We start from the raw sequence: 20506 nt of genomic DNA on the forward strand, positions 1-20506 counted from the left end.
AAACAATTATAAACAGCAGATGCTTCAATCACCGTCTAAATTTGAGAGTATCACCTGTTGTAAGGTTACACTTGAAACTTAACGTTTCGAAAATAAACAAATTCCGTATCCACTTCTCGCGATCAAATGAATTAAACCAAACTTTTAAGTGCACGAATTTTTCAGAAGAAATATGAAGATATCATGACTGGCGTGGATATTGGATAAAAATGCTCGACTAACCACAAAGCTAACATAATATTAGTTCCAGGTTCCTATATCAGAGTATTGGGGGAGATTTAGGAGGTTAATTCATCAAATGTCTGGGATATCAATTAACAGCAAACTATAGGCAGGATTTGGTAAAATGGTATCGGAAATTCAGTTCCTTAACTTATTATAGGCTTCATCAAATTTATGATTGACTAAGCCATCAACAAATATTATTATGAACGGATAAAATTCAATGATTAAACAATCAGCGGGTTATCTAAATTGACGTAAACGTCTCGCCAGCTCTATATAAAAATAACAGCTTACTGCATGACTTAACAGATAGGTAACCATAAGATGTTAAAACAAATAACATCTCACTCGAAGGATTACACAAGAGATGAAAATACACGTGTCACAACGTTACGAAGATAAACCTAAAATATTAACCAGGAAGTAACCCTGTATAATACACATATTTCAAGTGAGCGTACTAAGCAGGAAAAACCTATCCAGTATATATAAATATATATATATTTACATGCACATATGTTCTGACTCGCATACCCTGGATGAATATATTATATTATATGTGTTTTTAATTTGTGAAGTGAGGCTAATAACTGGGTAAAGGGTCGTGATATCAAAGGGGTTGCCGATTTGTATGTGGGCATACTGTATGTTTACTTTCAGACGTAAAGGAGGGAGCGGGGAGGTTCACTTTCGTTACTTCAGAGGGCATCTTTACCCTTACATATTGTTTATCTTTCATAAAATTGTGCTGCGCAAAGTTTTATTAGCTCCCCGCTGTTTTATCGTTCTATCTATATATTACAATTTTTGCTTTTAAAATGATAATTTGCGCGATTTCAAGTTTCAGGTTTCGAAAATTTACGTGGAAGTTTGAATTTTGACGAAATTTTGAAAATGTAGCATAGAATATTATAGTCCAAAACCAATTTCTTTAAAGAACACATTCGTCCCAGCCATTTCATGAATAAGTAAAAACAATGTATGGTTAGAAATTATTAATAATTTAATAATTAAAATCGAACTTGTTAAGCTCTAAAATTAAAACCTAAAAGTTATATCATTAACTTGAAGCTAAAAAATAATTACACGATGACATAATATACATTTTTGTGTTTACCTTCTCGGCAGATTTAAAAATACAAGACGTAAACTAGTCGAAACAGACTGGGATCCTTTATGATGATCTGCTCGCAAAACCCCTTCTCGTCACTCCTGTATCTGTTGTGGTGACCTGACACCACCAAAACTTTGAATACCAGCAAACAGTCCCGTCCATACTGAAAACTGAACTCTGGATACTCTGAAAAGTAGCACCCATCTCCAAACCTCCGTCCATGTTTAACAGGGTGGTTTGGATCGAGATTGTTCCTGATGATACTGGGAACATTGGTTAAAGCTGTGGCGTGGTAAGCAAATATTTCTTTGTGGTGTGTGTGATTATGAATCAGTCTGTTCTTTGAAGAGGTATAATTTGCCTCGATAAATAAGTTTTGAACTAGCCCGATCACTTTCACTCTCTTTAGTTTCGAGTATTTGTCATCTCGTGATCTCTTTTGACAGTGGCCATCAAACAGAGCTAGAGCGGTTCGTACACCGTCGTATTTCGTGTTTCCGATGTCTCTTAGGTCAACAGAATCAACATCAAATTTAGTCTCTCCAATTTTATCGATAAGATATTTCAAGTGCAACTCATCAAAACTGTATAATTCCTTTGCCCGATCAACAGGTTTTGATCTGTCATCCTTTGTATCCATACAGATGCAATCATGACTCGGGTCAGTTTTCAACTTGGACTTCACCCCCGATCCAGAAGATCGGACTTTGCTACTAAGGTTTAAGAGTTGCATCTCGTAAACTTTCCTGGTAGTACCAGTTATAGGTCCAGGTTGAGTGCCATATTCTCTTAGCTTCTCCCTTAGTTCACGGTCAGACAACTTATAAATATCTCCAGAGGTCAACATCAGTCCTTATTATAAAGCTATAAGGTAATAAGTTAAGAAAATTAACACGCTCACGACAACAGAGAAAAACGTTGGGGAAACAAAGGAACCGTAATTTTTAAATGCCATTGGATGGCAAAAATTACTACGACAAATTTTTAAATCACAATAATCCACGTAATGCTAATGAAGAGAATTAAAGGCATAAAAGTTACATTAAATCAATATTCATGTGAATTGTGAAATATTATGTCGAAGATCAAAGATAAAAATGAAATGATATCACGGCTCAGGTATCCCAAGTTGGCCTTTCTTCCATGATAATATAAATTCGTCGGAATTTGGACAAATACAATAGAACTAGCTACTTTCCAAGTATTAACAATATTCAGTTCATCTAATTATCACTTTATAATTTTTGCTGGGTCAGGCTCATCCCGAAGCTGAGCAATGCAATTATCCAATATCTCAGTATTTTCTGGAGTTTTCTCTTTTTCCAGCAGCTGACACAACACGTCCATCATATCAGTGAAGCCATAGAAAAGAATGCTCCTTCTCACCTTGTTCAACTCCTTCAGAAACATGGCTGATCCTTTATCCGGGAGTCTCTTGGCGTACCTAACTACTTTCATGATGTTCTGTTTCAGGGTGCTGGATTTTATCCAGACCATCCCGCTACCTGATTTGTTGTCGTAACTGTTACTGTATTCTTCCTTGTACGGCATGTTCGACTGCTTATCCACACTAACTAGTCTTTTGAGTCCAAGGAAGTTAGGGTTGCCAAGCCAAGAGAAAGCATTTGGAGCAATAATGGAGAAGACTAAATTAGATTTTTTAAGATTTCGCTCCGATTTAGGGAGGTGACTAGACACAACTCCAAACCAGCCCAAGCCTATATCCACAATAGCTACACAATCCTTAGCCCGGAGACCTTCATTGAGAATAACTCTCAAGTCTGGTGTCTTGGAGGTCACTTTAACTGGTGACCGGGGTCCCGCGTGTAACAGAACGTGTCTGGAAACATATGGTGGGTTGTGAAGATCAGTGGCGGGGATGAAGCCGTGTATTCTCAAGGTAGCAGGGAATGTCTTGGGAGTGGGTTTCAGAGTGATACCAGCAAGATGCGCCACATCAGGTGAGGGTGAAATAGCCACACTGGTAGTTTGATGTCCAAACCACAGAGCCGCTTCAAACTTAGAGTAGTGATCCAGCATGATACTCTCGAATATTCTATCTACTGAATCTTTACCTAGGACAGGCCCCGGATAAAGCTTGCCCTTTAAGTTGCACGATCTCAAAAAAGTCTGAGCCCTGTTGTTAACATCAGTAGTGGGAGTCAAGGCAACTAAGGACATGGAGCACCCATAAGGGAACCCTTCAATAGAGTCCTTGAGAGCATTAGGAATCTTATCAGTTATAAGGACAATGTGAGTAGAAGTGAGCACGTTCCATTGCTGGCATTCTTTGAGACACAGCTCCATAGTTTCCTTCATACAGGTCTTGTCCTGACATTCAATCTCTGATAAACTGTTTGTTAGCTGAGTGGTGTTTTTTGTGAATTCCACCAGTATTGAGGGCGTGTGGGAAAATGTTATGATCTCGATGAATTCGTTAGGGACCACAGTTTGAAGATTAGAAAAGAAGCTTTTTAGGGATGAAAGGGAATGGTCCAGAAGAGATTCCTCTGCTGCTTTCTGTTCCATTGAAAGAGAAACATCGATACATATTATAGTCGGCATCCTATAAAAATTTCGATCAGAATAGTTTCAATATCCGATATTAATATTACACAACACAAGTACAACAATATCAAGATCAAAATGTGAGCTGCACTTACCACGATGAAGGTGATCTAATCGGGCACCAAAATGATATTATGAAAGATGATCAAACTCAAATGACTACCGCTATCAACCCACCCAATAAAGCGAGAAATGCTGCACTGGTCTTACATACTATTATATAGGAAATACTGGTGCAGTAGTTTAAACTTTTAAACGTGCCAAAAGATCACATACATTTTTAATAAATCATGTCAAAGGAATTTAGATAGACTTACCCTTCCATTTAATCGATCTAATGAGATGACCGATATTCGCCTTTACAGCTTCGAATTCACGTGCCTTCATCAGAGGCAACAAATTAGAAATGGTCAGTTAGTTAGACTGAAACGCACTTAGCTAATATTCAAACTGATATCGAAGGATTTCAAGAATTACAAAAAGTATAAATTTCACATAATATTATCTATCATCGAATATCGCAAATAAAAATAATACAAACGCAATCATTATGATTTTAAGATACATAAACTGTTCAAAATTACCCAAATTGAATCATAATATTGAATATCTGACTGCAAGACTATATCACACTTAAAAATATTTACACAATAATGGCATCTGCGCAGAAAATTTTACAATAGCGTTATATAAAAAATGTCATGTTATAACCAAATTAAAATAACCTACGATACGCCTACAGATCAAAATTGAAACAATAGATAAAAACAATACAGCGGATTCCAACCATTCCGCGTCTTTACATTCGTTCAAAACCGGAAAACAGCGACACAGGAATTCTTTCAAGATGTTTCTGAAATTCGATATGGCCTGACTGGTATCAGCAGTATTTCCACCATCATAGTCCCCCATCTTCCATGTTACATAGATAGGGTAATGATCGCTGATCTTCTTCGCCATATCATTCGTTATTTCTCCATCAAACAGGTCTATAGCCGGGTGGGTGAAATGACGGGGGTCCAGGTCACCACACAGCACTATCCTGTCGTAGTAACAGGTTGTCGTTTTAGAGACTGTCGTGTCCAAATCATTGACTCCCAGCCATTTGAACCTGTCATCAGATGTCATGAGCAGGTCATGGTACTTTCTACTGGAGAGGTAGCTACAGTCAGCGTTCATGTCACCCATGAATATCCCCTGAGGAGGGTAGCCCTGGGACACAGCGTACTCGTACGCAGCAGGAAACTCGTTCAGTTCTTGGACCACATCGTCAGGATCCACGTGGACTCCAAAGACAGTGAAGTCGGCGAACTGGTGATCTGGTGAGGTGAAGTGAGCGATTAGGGGGGGGTCTACTGAACAGATTTCTGGGGTTGTCAAATACTGTCTGCTTCTTGACACTTAGTTTCAAGGTATCAAATATTACAGCGTACTGTTCTTTGTACGAGGAGCTGCCCAGTCGGGGACTAACAATGAGATCCAGTGTGGAGCTCTCAGCTTGGCAATCTTGGATAAAGTTAAAAATCATCGTCTCGGAAACGTCTTTGATCTCTTGGATGAGGATGAGGTCATACTTTAAAACGACGGTTACAAGGTGATTCCTCAGAGTTAAGTTGGAGTACTTAGCTTTACCAAATGTTTGTACGTTGAATGCTCCTATCTTGAGGTTGCAGTACGAGGTGGAGATGATTAGGATTAGCTGAAGTAGGGCATTGTTCCTCTTCATTACATTCTGCCCTGCTTACAAAAATAAATTCTAGTGAGGTTACTTAACTTTCATCAAGCATAACAAGCAATTTATTTCGGTTTATTTAGTTATAATAATGAAGCAATAGCTAAATTTGTGTGTATGTATCCGTTATAACCCGTCACGGTTTTTATGCCAAAATTGTCGTCGCCAAAATTAGTCTTCAGTTATCAATTCACATAATATATTGATATGTGTTTTGAATATGTTTTATTTATCAGAATTGTGATGTCGCGTCTCGCTTTGAATTGTACCAGTAAATTCTGGTTATTTTTGTGCGTATTTATCCAACAACTGGTTTGGATGACTTCAAATTTGCTAGTTTGGCGGAAGATATTATTGTGGGCAAGGGATGGGGAGTTGGGAACAGGGAACCAAGGGTGTTAAATCATTCTCTGATCACCATGAATATTATTATATCCGTTTATTATTCAAACGCAAATCAGTTATAGTAGTACGATTATTTAAAACACTTACGATTCACGCTGATAGTAAGTCTTTCCGAACACGTACGATTGAAAACTTACAACAAAGAGAAAGAGAGTTGTAACATTACGAAATGTTACCATGTAAACAACGGAGATCTACTTGATCATCACTAAATAAAATATCCGGAATATAACAAGCGTTTTCCTTTTCACATGTTCAAAGAGATACAATAAAGCAATAAAGATGAGAGCACCGAGTTTTAAAGCACCGTGACCGCTCGAACTGTTGAATACATGTTTCAGTGCTGGCACGAATCGTAATGCTACAAAACAAGAAAACAAGCTACGCCAACGATTAACACAGACATTCTGCCGCATAAAAACATAATATCAATAGCACATTATGACCAGCTATGTAAAATATTCAAGCTAAGTTTTAACTTACGCGGGGAATATATATTAGTGTACAAATTTCTGATTGATGATACGGTATGCTCGGTTTACAGCAGGTAAATGAAAGATCAATATCACGACTGCGCTGCGGTAGTAACTGCAACTATTCGTGCCTCAATTTCTACCAAGCTAACTTCCTTGAATGTGTATATAATGCAATGACTTTGGTGATATTTCTGTGTATCGAAGGTTTTATCTTGTATTTTCCTGTTTAATTATACGTATACATACCATATCCTGTAACTTAGTGTGTAAAGAAGTAATGAGAACAATTGAACAAATTCAAAAGCAACAATTGCTGAACTACGTTTTTGCGACTTTCGTTTAGAATGCAAGAATGACGGAATTTGGTTAAAAACTCGCCATTCATTTTTGGAGATTTCTGGAATAAATGGCGAAAAGGGGAAATTTCCAGAATGATTGGCGAAAAGATGATATTATCAACAAATAACACGAACAGTAAGTGGTGTAAACTAAACAATCGGCAATCTCTTACCACAAAAGTAAATAAATAATGTTGTGAAAAGCGTGTATCTCGCATTATACCTACACTTGTCATATCCTATGTCTGATTGTGTCAACATAAGATCAAAGGAACAAGGGCGGCAGTACGGGGGTTTCACTATTGGCAGTACGACTGCCACTCCTTCGGGAACCATCGTGTCCTGAACACGTGCGAAACAATAATAAAAATATGCAACACAACGGAAGTTAACAGATAGCTGTCACACTTTCTACCGAATCATATTATCAACTTCCACAGAAGTAGAAACTTTAACTTGTCTAAACATTATGGGACACAGCAAAAGGTAGTAAACGAATAAATGGATGACTAAACTCAAGTGTGTTTACACGTTTAACACTTGAACTGAGATACACCTCAAGATACACCTAAGTCATTCAAGTTAAATGAATCACAGTTAAGACAGCGACAGATAACAATATAATATTCGAATGTTCTAAATAAATAACTTTAACCCTACATTAAAGTGAAATAAACCTCAGCTCAATGTAGACTCAGAGAGGCTCATCGGATTGCGGCAGGTCAGATCAGGCATTAACCATGTTCAACATAAGGTAAAATAACTCGCGTTATGATTGTATGTACAGTTTTTAGTGATACCTATCTTCACAGGTTATCTAACGAAGTGTATAGTTAGAATGTTATACAAATGCAACAATGGAATTATTGTTTATTTTGTAAGGAGTAGCTTTTCGATGGGGCTCGAACCAAAGGTTATAATTAGTCGAGCAGACTACACGCACTGGGTGGGAAACAAACATTCTGGAAGAAATAAAGTTAGGTTTAGAAAACAAAAAGCCGACAAATGATGATTCATGTTTATTAGTATAATAATATGATAAATCCAGGAATTGTTACTTATTTCACGCTGGGTCACGAGGAGTTTATATCATCTTCCTTAGATGGACAACTGGAGTTTGACATAGCTGTAAACAAAAACCTCAGCTTGCAAGTATTTCACGTGAAGTTGCTATCAGAATCGTGCATTTCTTCTTTTTTTTGAAAAACGTGCACTGCACTGACAAAGAAATGTCCCTTTATGGTAGCATTGATTGGTTGTAATACTATGAAAAGCTCAACAATATAGATTATCTATACAAAAGAAATCTATCTTCTTGATAACGAATAGATATTGGGGTTTATATACCTCCACAACTCCACAAGTATCTTAACATGAATATTTTAATTATACAGATCGGCAACATAATATAAACTGAGCGGGGATACCGCATTTGATTGAAAGTAAACAACAATAATAACACCCAATAACCATACTGATTACTGTACTTAAATATTTAAGTAGTTAAATATGCAGGGATAATTGTCGAATTTGGGGCATCAAATCTCAATATATCGCGCCTTATCGCAAGTCTTACCACTATTCACAGCTACAAGCCTACGTAGAGATCACGGGTGATAAACAATGTTTACTCTTTGATATGCAAATACGGCTACTAAGTCAAGAGCAGCTTCAAGACTCTGCCACTTTGCATAACATTGAATTTGGTGCGATAATAAATTGCCTTCTGAATAATTCAGAGTTTCCAGTGAGGGAGTAATCGATGTGAGGGGCCAACTTAGGCTGGCACCAAGCAAACATGTACAAGCAAACCAAATCATGGGAGCATATCAGTATAAATACAAACTGTTAGGTTTGAATATTCAGCGTTTTCAATCGGCTGGTAAAGGGGGGTAATTTGACAATAAGTACTGATTACAACGGAGGTTACTGAGGATGATTCGACAATTTTATCACAATGGAATTGGGAAGTTTCACTATTATCTACCCATAAATCCATAATCACATAATAATCATATAATATAATGTCAGAATTGTCCTATGAGAACCAAGTCAAGCCTTTATAAAAATGTCGTTTCTGATTTGTCAGCCTCCGTCTAGAGACACTTAATCGTAATCACACTTATCGAATTTAAACCTAGTCGAAAGTTCAAAATTTAAACCACAACAGAAGCAATGTCCAGAGAACTGTGACTGATATATTAAAGTGATGATCTAATTTTACAGTTGATGGAATGTGTAGGACTGTTTAACAGACTCTAGGCGGAGATACCGGACATTACAGGATCACGGCTAAAATAATCACCCAAAGATATACTGAACCCGTGGTGAGCAAAACAAAAGAATAATTTACTCATTTACATCTGACGGCCGCAACAAATCTCATTACCTTGCTGTCAGACCCGAAATTAAAAGCAATCCAAGTTTACGCTCATTAACACAGGGAAAACACCAACACCCTGATACAGCCCTCAGTTATTCAAATTTCAAATCCTCTAATGAAATTACATATACTTTGATAATGATTTCATCTTTATGAATGGCGAGTGATTCCGAGAATAAACAGGACCGAATAGAGAGAGAGAGAGAGAGAGAGAGAGAGGAGAGAGAGAGAGAGAGAGAGAGAGAGAGAGAGAGAGAGAGAGAGAGAGAGAGAGAGAGAGAGAGAGAGAGAGAGAGAGAGAGAGAGAGAGAGAGAGAGAGAGAGAGAGAGAGAGAGAGAGAGAGAGAGAGAGAGAGAGAGAGAGAGAGAGAGAGAGAGAGAGAGAGAGAGAGAGAGAGAGAGAGAGAGAGAGAGAGAGAGAGAGAGAGAGAGAGAGAGAGAGAGAGAGAGAGAGAGAGAGAGAGAGAGAGAGAGAGAGAGAGAGAGAGAGAGAGAGAGAGAGAGAGAGAGAGAGAGAGAGAGAGAGAGAGAGAGAGAGAGAGAGAGAGAGAGAGAGAGAGAGAGAGAGAGAGAGAGAGAGAGAGAGAGAGAGAGAGAGAGAGAGAGAGAGAGAGAGAGAGAGAGAGAGAGAGAGAGAGAGAGAGAGAGAGAGAGAGAGAGAGAGAGAGAGAGAGAGAGAGAGAGAGAGAGAGAGAGAGAGAGAGAGAGAGAGAGAGAGAGAGAGAGAGAGAGAGAGAGAGAGAGAGAGAGAGAGAGAGAGAGAGAGAGAGAGAGAGAGAGAGAGAGAGAGAGAGAGAGAGAGAGAGAGAGAGAGAGAGAGAGAGAGAGAGAGAGAGAGAGAGAGAGAGAGAGAGAGAGAGAGAGAGAGAGAGAGAGAGAGAGAGAGAGAGAGAGAGAGAGAGAGAGAGAGAGAGAGAGAGAGAGAGAGAGAGAGAGAGAGAGAGAGAGAGAGAGAGAGAGAGAGAGAGAGAGAGAGAGAGAGAGAGAGAGAGAGAGAGAGAGAGAGAGAGAGAGAGAGAGAGAGAGAGAGAGAGAGAGAGAGAGAGAGAGAGAGAGAGAGAGAGAGAGAGAGAGAGAGAGAGAGAGAGAGAGAGAGAGAGAGAGATGTTCGACAGCAATTACAAGCGAAAGGGTGCTTCCAAATCAAGGATAGTACACTGTTAAAGTATAGTTAAGATACGTTAAGATACCTGGTGTTTCTACCCATGGTTAAGATACGGACTCTGCAAAAGAAGGGGGTAGGATTAGACAGACGTAGCCTGGTCAACTATTAATATAGCCCTGGGGAGCGAGAGAGAGAGACCGTTTGACCCGTGATGACAGTTATCAGGTGGAACTGACCGTGAGGTTACGCTCTACAGCTCCAAACCTGATAACACTTCAAATCCATGCCATGGTTTAAGATATGCGTTAAAAGGTGGTAAAGTGATAAAATGCTTGTGTGAACACTGGAGTTGTGGATAAAGTACCTAAAGTAGTGGATATGGTGATAAATACTAGTTAAATGGAGCAGACCATTTTTGTCAAATATATATATCGAATATTATATCAACGGTTTGTCAGGTGTCTGGATCCGGAGAGTTAAAACTCAGAATATTCGAGCAGGTCAGGGCGGTACTAGAAATGTGAAAGATTGGATATATCCCGCAACATTCGGGAAAATTTTAACGGATAGGATACTTTGAGATTTAAAATGTTGTTGAAAGTCGTTGGCCTGAAAGCTGGTGAGCACTACTGAGAAATAGCTCACTCGGTAAGTACGGGCTGAGAAAATTTCGTCACTTGGACTTTTAAAAATGCTTGACCAGAACCTGTTCAAGCGCAGAGTTAGTGGTTCGGATTGGTAGCCTCGGAAACCACTGTTTCAGGCCACATGCAGCCCGAAAACTGAAGCAGCATGTTATATTTTTATAATACCATATCAACATGTTGTATTTTAATGACATTCGATTTAAAACACGAGCAATTTGGGTGGATAGTTCTAAAATACATGTCAACGCGTCCAGAAAAAACAAACTCAAGGGAAAAAGCATTGGGAAAAGTCACAATGTCCATGAACTCACAACAACACTTCAGATTCAATCCAGGCGTTTTCAAACTTCTATTATAGTTTAATATCCAGACAAAGCGACGCATAACACAGACAGCACCGAATAAAATTTAGCGAACTAAGAAAACAACAAAGGTCTATAACATTAAAGGAACACAGAGGATACAATGTCTTATATATAATAGGCGAATAATGTACCGAGTATTCAGCTCGCTGCAACAAAGAGAAAAATGAACGGTAACGTCCTGTGCAATCGAGGGAAGAGAGGACAATGGGAGCAGGAAAAGCATGGATTAGCAGAGACTGAGTTAGGGAAGCAGAGAGAGAGAGTGTGGGGAGCTACTCAGCTAGGAGTGGAGACTGGAGCGAGGCAGACTGTGAGGACTGAGGAGTGTGCAGCACTGGGATCGGTATAACAATTGGTATACACACTGAGAGAAACTGGCCTTTGTAATGATTCTAGGCGCTGGCAGATAAAAATGTGAAGGAAGATGAGGTAATCGGAACAGGGACTAGGGGGCTGGATTCAGTTATTTCAGAGTGATCAGCATCAGTTAACAAAATCATGATTAAGATAAGCAGTAAGCACAGTTAATCACGCATTTGTGAATGAAAGGATCAACGTGGCATCAAGCGGACTTGCTGACTTGGCATTCGGAAATAATGAAAATAATAAACAAGAGAGAGCCGATGATCAACATTTTGTATACATAAATATACCTCGGGCAGTAAAACTATGTAATTCTAACGGCAGACAAGAAGCCCCCCTATGAGGAACACCTTGATAAAGTACGGTAACACACGCGTTAAGATCAGTTGATCATGTGAGCCGCTTGGGAACACAGGGAGGGGGCAAAACGAGGGAGCGCGAACAAAACGAATAGCTTTCCGCTTGACGGGTAATGAGGAGAAGTGTTCCGGTAATTGTCGCGATACAAGGTTCCGAGGAGAAAGGGAACAAAACGTTCCGCTCATTTTCTAAACTCGACCAATCAGTAGCTGCAGATACTAGACTAGGACTGCCTTGGTTTCAGGCTGCAGACACATTCTTGACTAGCCCACTATCTAGTACAGTCTGCTGGCTGCTGGGAGATATACTGTGTAGCTGCCCGCAAGCTAACTACCTGTGTTAAGTGAGCAGATCTGAGGAGGGAAACAATGTGAGAGACGGAGCAAAGCAGCCGAGAAATAGTCAGTCAAATCCAACAAAAAACACGCCAGCCACAAAATATAACTCGGTATAAGTACAACTAAACATGTAAAACGTAACAAATTTAACGTGCAAAAATGAGCATATGTATTATCTACGCTTCGAGTCAACTTCCTGCAATATCATTCAATAGAATGCAGCGGTTGTTAGGTAAAACGAACAGCATTATTATAATACACCAGTCTATATGTAAGGAATATATAGGATACCAGTTAGAACGTGCTAATTGAAAGCGTTGTCTTTGATTAAACTCTCGACAAATGGTGGGGCCAGAAGGCTCAGTCCGACATCTAGACTACATGGGGCGACAATATAAACGGTCCCCTGTATCTTACCAGCTCCTTATGATAAAATGTGTTTTAAGATGGCCCCGCTCTCCGATTAAAATCAGTGAACTTGATATATCAGTTTGTAGAGCCCAGAAGGAAGAGTGTTGGACGGGGCCCGGACAACCAACCACATTCCATCTCCGCCCCCACGTGACCAAGTCCGCCAATCCTGCCCCGGATGCGATATATGCAGTATATATGAGCTCAGTGGAGATAACACTTAATTTCATAAATTCAATAGCACGATAGTATTTACGGAAAGGACCAATCAGGAGGGAGCAGGTGAGTCACGTGGCTCCGAACACTGGTCACGTGACTAACCAGTACCGTAGGATGGCCGGATATATGCAGCGAGATACTCGCCTTCAACCAACCTTGAATATTGGTGAAAGTCCGCGCCTTCCTTCCCGCCCGCCAATCGGCGGAGCTGCAACAAGCTGCCAGCCAATCAGCGCCACTCTGTCGAACTCACAGCCAATCAACAATCAGATAGTGAGTCCCACGTGGGCGCGGCTAGCCAATCAGTGGCCGCGGACAGAGTGCGTGACTGGGGATAATCCAATAAGGAAGTGTAGGAGATATCCGAATAAAACAGAATATATTTGTATTTATATGCGGGAGCATTAGAGCAGGGCCCCAATTCGTCTGCATTCATTATGTGAACACGGAATAATATGCTAATATAACGTGTAAATTTAACGGACGAGCTGATCCACACAAGGCTCGACCTTGCGAGTTGGTCGGCATCTCCTCCGATTTTTACTGGAAATTACAATTTTACAAAAGAGATCAATAGACACTGAGTCAATGGAGCACGATATATGTAATGATAAGCCAAACAATGAAACCACCCCTAATATAAAAATACCTTGAGCAAGACGTGATATTACTCGACCAGTAATTGCTATGTAATAATCGTTTAGCGAAACTATCGTGAAACTAACGACAACGGGAAACAAGGAAAATTTTAAAGCGGTCATTTATATCAATTATCATAAAATAGGCCGTATTAAGATATTCCGATCTAAATGATAACATCTTTTGATTTTAAGCCAGGACGCGGAGACCAGAAAAGAGTTCTTCTTCCATGAAATATTCCGGTAACTAATGCTGGATAGCAAGAAAACAATGGAAAGCAAGTTACAGCTGTGCGGTGGAATGCGTGCTGTAATCCAATTCAGTCTATAACTGTATAGTGCAACCTGAACCTCCGCAGTAACAAAATACAATGTCGTTTAAACGGCAATCTTGTGGTTTAAATTTTGAAACGTAATAAAAGTTATAATGAAAGCAGGTTAAATATCCAAATGGATACTAAGTTTAATCGACGCTAAGGTTTGTGAACCTCATGATTGGAAATGAGATCGTGATGGTAAGTAGGGTTACTGTAACCAGGCTTCGAGTAAATCCAAGTAGCAGAGCAATCAAGAAAGGACGAAGTACCCGAGTACTCTCACCGAATAAGCCGGTAACTCATCCCATTAACCTCAGCGCTCGTCAAAGTACTGACTCACAAATCGGAGAGAATTGTCGCACGAATTGCCGGGCCTCACCTAAGTTGTGTCCCACGCAATGTTACTAAATCCCGCATTAACTACAATCCTTTGCAGAGTACTCAGCTCGGGGGGCGAGTGACCTGGGTGTCGGGCCGAATACTCGAGGAGAGGAGCAAGACTCCGGAGCTGGACCTACTCAGCCGAACAATCAACTGTTACAAATGAGAGGTGTTGTTAGGGAGGGGGTTAACAAAGCAACAATGTACGGGATTATATAACCCTATCAGGGAGAGATGGTTCTGTATCGGTCACCTTTATCCTTAGATTACTAGTAACTCAGCTCTATTCTCACTCTCTTATTTCTCTAAAACTGGAGATCTGCTCCTCTCTCTCTCTGCTCTCTCTCTCTCTCTCTCTGCTCTCTCTCTCTCCCTGTTGAGCTCCGCCAACAAACCATGAGGGACTCATAGTTCGCTACTCACTAGTCCGTAACACCACCTCCCTTCCCGGCAATCCGGCACATATTATTGTAACACACTACTATCAGTATACACATAATATAAATGCATATATATCGCAGCGGAGAATGGATCCCGAGCAGAGAGGAACGAAGTGAGGGCACAATACAAATACAGATCATGGTTAGGTGAACAACTGAGCTCACGGCTCCAACACCACCAAGAGGATATTTAGTTACAATCACATGAACGGTTTCTACTGGGGCACCAATATTACGAGAACAGCTTTGGAGAGAGAGAGAGAGGGGAGAGAGAGGAGGAGGACAGCTAATGATCCGGCAGCACATTTATATATGTTATATATAGATGAGTGCGGTGGTACAGATATAGGGCATATATTAAATGTGTTAAAATATGTGTCCTGATAATGGAGGGGACAAACCTTTTCTTCTCCCACACCACCTGCCATTAATAAGTCACGAAAAAAGAGGAGGGCAACAGAGAAGATGTAACATGTGAGGTGGAGGGATCTGTGAGGTGGAGGGATCTGGGGCGAGTAGGGATCTGGGACCCCACAGGCAGGTAACTAATGTCTATAGTTTCGGTGATCTTACGGTCGGGGGATGTTGAGCTCCGCACGTTTCTCTACTCGTCATCAGCCCCGGCTACATATTATATCCTGATCGGGTAATCTCGTTATGATTGTTTCCGAAATGTTATCAGAGAGCGGTTTTTTGTGAGAGAAGGGAGAGAGAGAGAGAGAGAGAGAGAGAGAGAGAGAGAGAGAGGGAGCTGAACTCGGTGAAAGAATGTGAGGAGCTGTTATGGTGTTGTGTTGTCACGGTGGGTAATCTCCGGGTCATCACGCTACAAATCTCTGCAAATCAATCAGACCGGGCACGTAATATAGTAATAATATGTGCTGCTTCTCAGCCAAAGCCTAACCAAACCTGTAAGCAAAGCAAATCAAAGAATAGATTCGGTGAATTAGATATCAAGCATTGACTATGAACGTAATACTGTCAGCGCATTTATTTCAAATGTGCAGCAGTCAGAAGTCTTCAAGTCCTGCCAAGAGCTGACACAGTATCTCACTGCTTTCAAAATGCCATCAAAAGTTCTGCAAATAATGTGAACTGACCGTGAGCCCTCCGAGAATTGCCAGAATTTATTAGCTTAACCTATATAATAATTGAGGGTAAACAATGCGCAAGATTCATGTCTGCGGTGAATAAAGTCCAGAGAATGGAAATAAGGAGGAGACTAATTTGTAGGATAGCATTGAGAGTAATTAAGTGGAGGTCTGTTCTCTTAGAAACATCTAGGAATGGAGGCCGAGCAGGTCCTAGACTCATGAACCAGACCACGTTGTCTCTGGTGAAGCGTTTTACTGTTGATCAGGACTGGCTGCCTGGAATTTCGACCACCCTCCTAGGAACCGGGTTGTCGCCATTCCTTGGAATTCCATTCAAAACGAATTGTCATTTAGATTGTTTCATTAAACTGTATCCTTGAGGAGGAAAAATTAGCCACATCTTAGGCACGGTAAATAGTTGGATGATTCGAGTAGGAACTTGGAGCGTCAGAGCTAAGAGAAAGGGTTTAAAGTGAGGACATCCTATTAGACCTCTTTCTCTCTCTCTCTCTCTCTCTCTCTCTCTCTCTCTCTCTCTCTCTTTCTCTCTCTCTCCCTCTCTCTCTCTCTCTCTCTCTCTCTCTCTCTCTCTCTCTCTCTGGAGAAGCCTGGGTTAAAGTCCTGATCATATCACTTTATATGCAGATCTCCAAGCTCCTGCTTTTATATGACAAAAAGGAGACGACAAAGCTACGACATAGTTGAGTCAGAGTACATATATATGCATATTTAGACACCCCACAACAATCCCTCCGCAATCCCTCCACAACACCTGGCCGGAGCAGATGCTAATAAGATGTGGAAGATCAAGCAGATTCCAATTGAATCTCCCTCGCCACAATCTCCCCAGGGGTACCTACAGAAGGAGTTATTATAATGAATACATTGAAATCTTATATGGATACTGTCATGTCTAAGTAGACTAAATGCCGTGCAGTTGCCCTATCAAATGGAGAGGATGGAGATCCGTTATTCAGGATCATTTGTCAGGAATAACAATAAACAATGTGCTAGTCAGACGTTTACAAGTGTGTCTATTGCGGGAGAACAAATGCCATACGTCTGGATATCAACCTGTACTAATACCGCCGGTTAGCCAGTCATTGAGACAGCTATGAATTACTTGTCTGTACTGGGTTAGAAAATGGTAAGTTCAACTGAAGGAGGAAGAATGCTCCCGCTATTGTTGTATCAGCCAATATTCAGCTGATATTCAGCGTTTACCTGGACAGTAACCACGGGATAAAATGCCTGGATCAGGTCTTCTGCCATTTGTCGGGGAGGTAAATTTGAGAAATAGACACGCATATCTGAATGAGTGCAGCTGTCCTATAGTAGCCATTAAAAGATTAAAGGCTTAAAACGAGAGAGAGAGTTAAGTTTCATTGTTTTAAAAGTATTATTGCTCCATAGTTCAACACGAGTCACGCTAAGCACCTTCACCCTCCGAGACTGATTATTTCCATTGACGAGTCTCCCTCTCCAAGTCGGTTTAATAATTTCGCAGAATTATAAAAGATCACGGTTCACGAGGATTAACTACTCTCCCAGCTAAAGATCCAAGCAAGTTATAATTAATTGTCATAACGGGAGCTGTGAGTGGACAGAGTCCGTTTAACGGACAGATTACTTCTTTGTGATCCCGCATAAAGAGGGCGTTATTTGGAGGAATGTTTTTAAACAATAGAGTAATTCGAACTAAGCTAAGCTAAGTAACTTAATCTATAGACTAATGAAAAGGATGAAGATCACTATCACCAGGTCATGTGGTGTGCTTACAAAATAAAACCGCTGTTAGTAGAAAATGGTAATTTAATATGAACTATTATTTCAGTATTAAACAAAAGTAAAAGGATAACGAATGAATAAGAGTCAATTGTTATAACAGTATTAAACAGTATAACAGACGTAAAGATTATGACGATGCGGTCGTTCCTGATCCGTGGAGTATTAAAATAAAAACAAAGTGAGCATTTTTATATCAATGAGGTCGTAAAACATATTAATCATCAACAATCTAGTATCTATCAGCACTGTTTAATGAAAGTGACTTGACACTCTGAACATTTAACATAACAGCTATGTTGATCTTATATATTTAAATATTATCAGATAATATTTAGGTTTTTTGATGAGTCAGCAAACGTCAGTTTAAATCTTAAAATAACCCTGATTTTTTTGCATAATTCAGGGATATGAATGACGCATTAATGACGATAGTAAGTGTTCATGATTAAGTTTGGGTTCAGTTAGATCAGAGATCATGCCCTTTATTTGATTTCCCGAGAGTGACTATTCTCTTCACGCAAGCTAACCCCTTGAGTTAGATAGTTAAAAGTATTATCGACGATTAATTTGGGATTCAAGTCGGGGAATAAGAAAGTGGCCCGTTTCTTCGGATTTCTTAATTGATATAACGTGATATAACGTGAAAACTAAATACTTGTGATTAAGTTTACGTGGCTCACTTTATAAGCAAGCCTATAGCTTACTGCTTAGGTCGGACAATACGATCAATGAAATCTAAGCTATGCAACAACTTTTTCACCGTTGACGAAGAAACTTTTTAAAACAATCCCCGCGAAAATGCTTAGATATACCTCACCACAGTGCATTAATTATCTAGAACAGAAAACGTATCCTAACATATTGTTATAAAAGCGGATAACACATATAAAGATATAATTACAGTTCACTATCTAGTAAGTCAATAACCTATCGACCTAGCGTAACTAGTAACTACTGTATCTATTCATACCGACTCACATGAGTACATCGTATTGTATATTATATTATTCTATCCTATATACTATTATTCTACCCTTGTTTCAGTAGTTGGTGTATAGAATCCTGAGGGCCACAACTTCTGTGGAATAGCGAATATAATATACTGCTGACAGTTTTAAACTCGACTACTTCACTGGGAACTTGTTCGGAAGTTAGCAATTACAACAGAGTAAACTAAAGCGGATAATAAGATCTGAGGTATAAAGCTGAAAGATACCAGTCGAGACTTGGAAAAGTGTGACAGTTGAGAATTGAGATTAGTTAGAACTGATACATTAAAGTAAGTATCTATACTATATTTTAAACTTGACGAAATCCCCCTGGCAACGGGGACATTGAAGAAAAAACACTGAAAATTGACCAAAAAAATACCCCTTCGTTGTGACCAATTTAAGCTCGCAAATGGAGTTGAAACCTCGCGATTTTTAGCAAGATTATAAAAAGTATCGTTTAGGGAAAATCCAAATATTTACAACGTTGTCGTTATTGTCAAATAAAATCCATACTTTCTACAGTACAGACTACAGAGCTAGATGATGAAGAGCAATGAAAACAAAACTGAATTTTAATATTTCCCCGAACAAAGCTTTCCACTAGCGGGTTTTTAGTATACTATAATATAGATGGGGGCGGAATCTTGAGGGGTGGGATCTTGAGATAGTGGGATCTTGAGGTAATATATAAATTATTTATATAATATTAATATCATATATTTAGACATAAAATGGTTAAATAAGTGTTATTGAGTGAGACTCTGATGTTAACTGTACAAAGAGGAGTACTCGATTTTGTGTTACAAAATTTCGGCACCGTAGACATATAAATAAATTAGTTAGAACTGAATGATTAGTTAGAACTGAAACATTGCGGTATATAGGGGACGGAGGTGGATCTTGAGATAGTGGATCATAATAAACAGAAATATTGAGTGAGACTCTAATGTTTACTGTACTAAGAGGACTACACCATAAATTTGTGTTACAAAATTTCGGCACCGTAGACATATAAAACTGTTCACATGTACGTGTTTAACACAGGTTACAGGTACCAAAACTTGGTACACTAGTGATCTGTTCTGTTCTGTTACTTACAAATAAAGGTCTAAAGGATCCCTTACCTATCAAATGAAATTATAAGCAAATTGTACCAATTGTCATCGACATCGGCAACTTGTCTATGGAAACAAATTTTATAATAGGAAGGTAAGGTAATCATAGAATTATGTTTCATTTACCAATGATAACTGTAGTTATATCTGATTATCGAATAAATTGCAAAGTGGATAGCCGTATTTATATATGCATAACACAGCTGTATTTTATTCAACAAATAGAAGACCAAGGCGGAAGACTCAATAAATTTAAATGTAGAGCATTCTGGAGAAAAGAAGCAATGAAACTTCACTTTGGTATATTACTAAAAACTCAAGTATTCATAATAAGTCTCCGGGTTGTCTGAAAGATCACGTTAAACATTTGAGGGAGACGTGAAATGAAATGAAACATTTGGGTATTTATATCCAGCTCTCTCATCATCAACAATTGATATCAAAGGGAATTATAATGACAATGTCAGGACTCTTACTAATAATGCAACAAAGATTCAAAAGAAGGAACTTAACAATTTAAGACAATAAATTCTACCTCGTTCAAGACAACTTAGAGCAGACGTAAAGGGCCGGGAAAACTTTAAAATGATTTTTTCTTTTTGAAAGTTCCTGAACGTTCTAAATTATGAAACTTCTTATGAGAAGTGGCTTACAAATAAAATATAGGATGAGCTGTCTCTCATATAAAGCTA

The 20506-nt window shown here is 39.3% G+C and overlaps 2 protein-coding genes across 2 annotated transcripts; both read right to left on the reverse strand.

The window, feature by feature from the left end:
- Positions 1-1207: 1207 nt before the first annotated feature.
- LOC134821001 (integrator complex subunit 14-like) lies at positions 1208-3911 on the reverse strand. Its single transcript, XM_063831667.1, has one exon. It carries the CDS (start codon positions 3902-3904, stop codon positions 2570-2572), a length of 1335 nt encoding a protein of 444 aa, XP_063687737.1. The 5' UTR covers positions 3905-3911; the 3' UTR covers positions 1208-2569.
- Positions 3912-4412: 501 nt separating this feature from the next.
- On the reverse strand, positions 4413-6159 carry LOC134820761 (deoxyribonuclease-1-like). The gene is given in 3 exon segments (XM_063831349.1): positions 4413-5213; positions 5215-5644; positions 6132-6159. Coding segments are annotated over 2 exon segments (1026 nt in total). The 5' UTR covers positions 5634-5644; positions 6132-6159; the 3' UTR covers positions 4413-4606.
- Between the last annotated feature and the right edge of the window lie 14347 nt (positions 6160-20506).

The sequence above is a fragment of the Bolinopsis microptera genome, chromosome 9 (genome assembly GCF_026151205.1).
Source record: "Bolinopsis microptera isolate Bmic1 chromosome 9, MBARI_Bmic_1.0, whole genome shotgun sequence".
Classification (NCBI taxonomy): domain Eukaryota; kingdom Metazoa; phylum Ctenophora; class Tentaculata; order Lobata; family Bolinopsidae; genus Bolinopsis; species Bolinopsis microptera.